This window comes from Schistocerca gregaria, chromosome 6 (genome assembly GCF_023897955.1).
Source record: "Schistocerca gregaria isolate iqSchGreg1 chromosome 6, iqSchGreg1.2, whole genome shotgun sequence".
NCBI lineage: Eukaryota > Metazoa > Arthropoda > Insecta > Orthoptera > Acrididae > Schistocerca > Schistocerca gregaria.
The window spans coordinates 268,981,051-268,987,050 of NC_064925.1; the positions used below are offsets into that span (position 1 = coordinate 268,981,051).

Below are 6,000 nucleotides of genomic sequence, written 5' to 3' on the forward strand. Positions count from 1 at the left end.
TAACGCAAACATCAGGCAACTTCATCTACGGTGTGGTCACGAGCATGTGAATGCACGATTGCTCCATTCTGCCGTACTGCCCTGCCTTAATGTCGACGCATCTTACTGACCCGATTACATAAAACGGACTGGCAGATACAAATCACTTCACTGCCACGAGCGTCAACAGACGAGTACCAGTTCGATGCCAGTCACAGCACTCCAAAGTCATCAGTGTTCCCTTTGAGTGCCTATCCTAGTCAGTTGTTACCAAACGAAATAAACTGAAAGTCGTGAAGCGAGGTAGCTTTGACCTTTCCTTAGGGCAAGTGATCTTGATATTTAAATAAACTGTAGAGCTCACAGTCTTCGTCACATTTTAATTTGGTTTTTTAGCCAACACCACACCCTAAAAATTCAGCGATATAGAGCAAACGTAGACTAAGCGTCCCCTGTGTGCTTGTTGGCTATAAAGCGGAAACATGTTGTCCGTCCAAATAAACTAAAGTGTGAGTTCTTCAGACTGCTAGAAACTTTGTTTGCAAAACAGAAATAGTAACAGAACAGCCGCAGTTACAGTGGTTTTCATTTTTCAACATTATATGTTTAATTGCGAATGTCAGTTTGAACAGATACCTGTGTTACCATATTATTATCGGTAAGAGACGCTGGATAAACGATTCATCAAGCTACCCGGAAATGTCATGAGCCTCCGAGAACTATTTACAGGCTACGTTACTTCTTAATAATTTAGTTTAAGTTTAGTAGGTAGGATTTCACCGTTATTGCTGTACGCGCAGTATTTAGACATCGCTGATAAAAGATTCGGGAAGCAAATTGACAAAGCGATTATCTGCATGTCACGTAGAGTCAACCTCAGTGAACAAAAATTGACGAAAGAGGAACAGTTTGTTCTTTAAAAAGGAGGGAATTTCGCTATCATCCCGAGAACTATACGTATATTAATACCGAAGCGGCCATTTGGACCCTTCCTTGTGAAAGACTCCAGGATATATGCAGTAAAAACGTCATGTTACTGCACCCGAGAAAACCACCAGCTAGCATTCTTAAGAAGAAACAGCTACAAGGTATCAACAGTCTTAACGCCAACAAGAGTATATTGGTACTGCCTGCGAATAACAGGAATGCAACAGTCATAATGAAGACCAACGAGTATGAGCAAGGGATCTTGGACCTGTTAGATCCGACGACGTAACGAAAACTAATCGCAGATCCGACGCAGCGGACCACATGGAACACGAATCGGTTAATTAAGACGTCTCCTCTTTCGGCGGACATACAGCAGCCCTTCCACCACGATCGTATGGATTTCTAAAAGTCCATAAGAATATTGCCCTTTAAGACCGATTGTCTGCGCACTTGGCTCAGTGACGTATAAACTGTTGAAACACTTAGCGTCTCTGCTCCGGCAGTAAATGGAAAAGACTGACTCATGCGTAAAGGACTCAGAATATTTCGTTAAGAAGCTGAGGAAAGTAGAACTTGGACCAACGACATTCAGGTCAGGTTTGATACTGTTTCTTTGTTTACGAAAGCGCCAGTCAGTCATTTTGTGGCGTACATCGGTTCCATTTTTCCCGTGAGACATCACTAAGCGCTTTCACGCATGTCTCACCATGAGCTGTTTCATGTGGAATGGTAACTTCTATGGATAGCTGGAAGGCGTCGTTACGGGTAGTCAACTTAGACAAGTGGTTGCCACCCTCTTCATGGAACACTTCGAAGCACAGACGCTAGTTTTGACACCTTGTAAACCTAAGGTGCAATGAACAGTTCGGCGACTTCCCGAAACACCTGAACAGTCTCCATGCCTACATAAAATTTACCATGGGGCTAGAGAAGGACCAACAACTACCCTTTCTGGATGTGCTGGTCACTTGAGATGGTGAGAACTTGGGACACACCGTGTATCGTAAACCGGCACACATGGACCGATACCTCCATAAACTGTCAAATCACTACCCGATGCAGAAAGAAGGCGTGATGCAACACCTGTAGAGCGTTCTGAGGAGAAATAGGTGCTCCGTAAGTTACAGAAGAAGTATCACAGAATCAAGTATTGCTGCCATAGATTCCCAGAGTAACGGACAGAATAGGTAGTATATTGCACAAACACGAGGTAAAGACTATTTATAAACCGACAAAGAAGATCAGAGTCTCTCAGATCGGCAAAGGAGAAAAGCAACCGACTTGCAATGTCAGCAATATGCCGCATACCATGTACATATGGAAAAGACTGTGTTGGAAAGACGATCAGTGAACACCAGGACAACCGAACATAAGCGACATTATACGTTGGGGCGGGAGGAGAAATCGCCCGTGGCGGAGCACATAGTAAATTTCACCGACACGGAAGTTTTGACGCAGAGAATAGCTGTCGCCCCTTCTTGTTGAGAAAAGCTATAGAAATACACCGATATGACAATAGCTTCAACAGAAAAGAAGAAAGCCTTAAGGCGAATGGTTCCTGGATTCCTACACTGTAGCGAACTACCGGTGCAGATATCAAGGGGAGAATTGCAGTGGTAATGACCACGGAAAAGCCCTTGGGCGTTGGAGCGTCAGCTACATATCATCTGCTACGGCGAGCTCGACTCCAGTCAACTACCACCAATGGAGGGTGAAGCTTTGATAATTCCAGCCATTTGCGCTGGCGAAACGTCAAAGAAAAATCATCAGACAAACGTCGGACGAAGAACTGAGACAGAAGCCAAAGCGCCATTTGTCAACAAGTGGCCCGGAAAGCCTTTAACAAGTTGTAAAATGGCTGATGTGGTAAATTAAAAATCCCTACAGCAAGTACATAACATATAAATAAGGAAAACTCAAAGGAAATCGCTTGCGCTAGCCTCAATGAAAACCACATATCGGTTCCTAGAATCACTTAGGATGTAATGATAGGCATCTGTGGGGAAAAGCACTCGTCAACAGACAGACTGTGTAGGGAAGAAAAGAGATTGGTTGTCCAAGGGTATCCTCGGTGAAAGAGAGGCTCTCACGTTGGTATTCAGAAGACAGACAGAGCAGTCACCCGTAGGTGCACACCAGCACCTCGGCAGGCTGATCATGGGATCACGTACACGTGCTGTGTTAGCCGGCTGAAGGTGATCCTGCACTCAGCAGTGTACAAGGTTACTGCAGGCGCCTTCGCTCAGCTCCAACCTGACATTCCTCTACTGCTAGTGACAATCAGACCAGCGGAAGCTCCTTTCTGGCACTCTTCCGCTACTCCTAAGCAGCAACGGAAATGCAGAACATATTTTCATTCAGTGGCTAAACTATACTGCAGTTATGTAAAGGAATAAACAGAACTTATAACAACTAATGTAAAATCTTAGCCTGTATTTTGTCTGCAACTCACCGCCCGTCTGTCCAATACAGTTTGTTCACCTTTGCGTCTTCTGGCTTGTCTGATGTAGTCGGCCACGATTTCTTCTCCGATGCCTCTCTTCACCTCGGAGTAGCAATTACATCCAACGCCCTCAGTTATTCGATTCGTATATTTCAGCCCTGTCTTCTCCTGTAACTTTGGCCCTCTGTGGATGTCTTATGATATATCCTACCATCCTGTCTTATAGAAGGAGAATTTACAGGGGTGTGGAATGATCAAACTATAAATTATAAAAAAGACAAGCTTATTCTATAAACATAGTAATTATAATAAAAAATAATCACTAGTGTGTCTATGTTCGATAATCCTATGGAAGTGTAAAGTAATGAAGTATATTGAGTTGAAGACAATCCAGTATTCGGTACCCTATGAGTAGAGTGAGAATAAAATATGCTCTACCGTTATAGGTGACCTACGTGATGTTATTTTCATTTATTGCAACATGTGAAGCCTAGAACAATTGAGGAATACATATCTAATAAAAATACTTGTTTTTTCTCTTTCTTTACAGATTGTGAATATGTCTTACTCTTACTTCGCCATTCTTCGAAACTTTAAGGACGACTAGAAACGACAGACAACGCTCTTCTTTAATCAGGACAACACCGGACTTTATAGCCTTCGCTCAGTTCCGTTTAAACGTATTGTGCTAAGAATAATTATGTGCCAGCTTCAATACTATGTACTATGCATGTATGAGTCGTACACTTTGCCGTGTCGCTTGTCCATAACAGAACGACACAATAAAAAATGGAGAAAGATACAGGTTTTCACTGCACGTCTACATTTTTGTAATAAAAATTATTCAGACTGGACAGTAAGATGGACATAGGAGGTACGTACTCTGTTAAAAATATAGGCTGTTTGCAGAATAGAAACTGGAAGGCTACCGGGCTGGGAAGTAAACGAATCATTCTGATCTAGAAGATGAAATACGTAAAAATGAAGATTAGTTTGTGTGAAGAAAGAATATCCTAGCATCGTTGATAAATCGGTCTCACTCTGCTTATACAACATGTTTGTGATAAACGCAAGGTTTGCAAGTGACGCGCCCAGCAAGAAATGTCTCCATGGAACGTAGTAATGCATTTCTCGGCGATGACAGTGATTACGATGAACTGTTACGCTAAACCCATGTTTCTACAAACTTTTCTTTTACAGTACATCAAAGTACGTTTCAGACTAGACGCAAAAAAGTAAACACATGAAGTACAAAGATTTTTTTAAATATTACTGTGCATGTAATCACGCATAATGATGAGCGATTTCTTGCAAACTGGGCTTCTCCAAGAACGATATGAAGATAAAGTTTTTACGTTGTGGATATTTTATCTGTAGTAGATTAGAAGACATTAAAAAATCTCGGGGCACTCCAGAGAATCGCGACACGGCAGTTGAGGAACACTATACTAAAAAGTACGTTACGAATGAAAGACAACCGAATTTTTGCAGAACACATTTTTTTTATTTTTTAAATGCTCAAAAAATGCTTCACCACAGTTTTGGCATCCTCTATAGGTTTTTGCTGTTATCGTTGCTGCAAACTATACATAAATATTTTATGTAGGTTAGGAATATACTACATAAAATTTTGTCGTTGTTTAAATTACCTTTTGTACACTATGCGTGGCCTGTGGATACCAACAAAAGTCAGCCACAAGCGTAAATCGTCTACTACACAGGGACATTAAGGCAACGTCTGTATTGAATTTTTGTTTAGAACACACCCTTTATACTATGTTTTTTTGCTAAAATGGTGGCATATACCTCTTTTTTACAATTACCGTAGCTCTATTTCATTTATCATGAGCTATACTTGATTTTTATATGCCTGCTAGGTGTCTTTTTGTTGTTGCGTTTGTACTCAAAATGACTTACGGACATCGGTAAATATTTTGTGAGACTTTGGTACGGATAACTATTTGGTGTAATCGCTTATTTTAATAACGTTTGCTTAAGATTTTTTTCAGATCATTGGTGAACATACATAATATAATATACTGATATATTGTCATGTTTCTGTGGCTTATACACGTTCCCTTTCTCAATTAATGTTTTCAGATGCGCTCTTAACTGTCTTGATTTCGATTATCTATCACACAGTACGAACCTATTCCGGTGTGTTTACATTGTGTGTGTGTGTGTGTGTGTGTGTGTGTGTGCGTGTAAGAGAGAGAGAGAGAGAGACAGTAAGGAGGGGGGGAGAGAGAAGCGCTTTATTGTGTGTTGCTTGATAGTTGGCTTAGAGTGTTGTATAATGCTTTTTGCAGAATAATGTTATACTCTTTCGTCTTCTGTGATAGCGTTTTCTCCTGTTGTTAATGTGTACCATAGATGATTATTGTGTTTTAACATCTGGAGGTCTGAGAGTGTCTGCAAATGTTGAGTGTGTGATTTCACTTTTCAGTGCTCTTAAATGTTTCGAACATCTTATTCTGAAATTTCTACATGTCTGTCCAACATATATTGAATCACAACCTTTCCAGTTTATCTGCTATATACCTGGCTTGCTGCATTTATCTGTGGTGAAGTAGGATGATTTCAGTTTTTTCTGTAACATTTATGCTTGTTCTGTATGCCACACGTAATCCTTGTTTTCTCACAATATT

General features: G+C 40.9%; 1 protein-coding gene across 1 annotated transcript in view; it reads left to right on the forward strand.

Moving 5' to 3' along the window:
* LOC126278824 (odorant receptor Or2-like) overlaps positions 1–3,959 on the forward strand; it is a 96,324-nt gene extending 92,365 nt beyond the window's left edge. Inside the window, exon 7 of the mRNA XM_049979099.1 lies at positions 3,903–3,959. Coding sequence (XP_049835056.1) covers positions 3,903–3,959 — 57 coding nt within the window. The remainder of the gene's footprint in view (positions 1–3,902) is intronic.
* Positions 3,960–6,000: the final 2,041 nt, after the last annotated feature.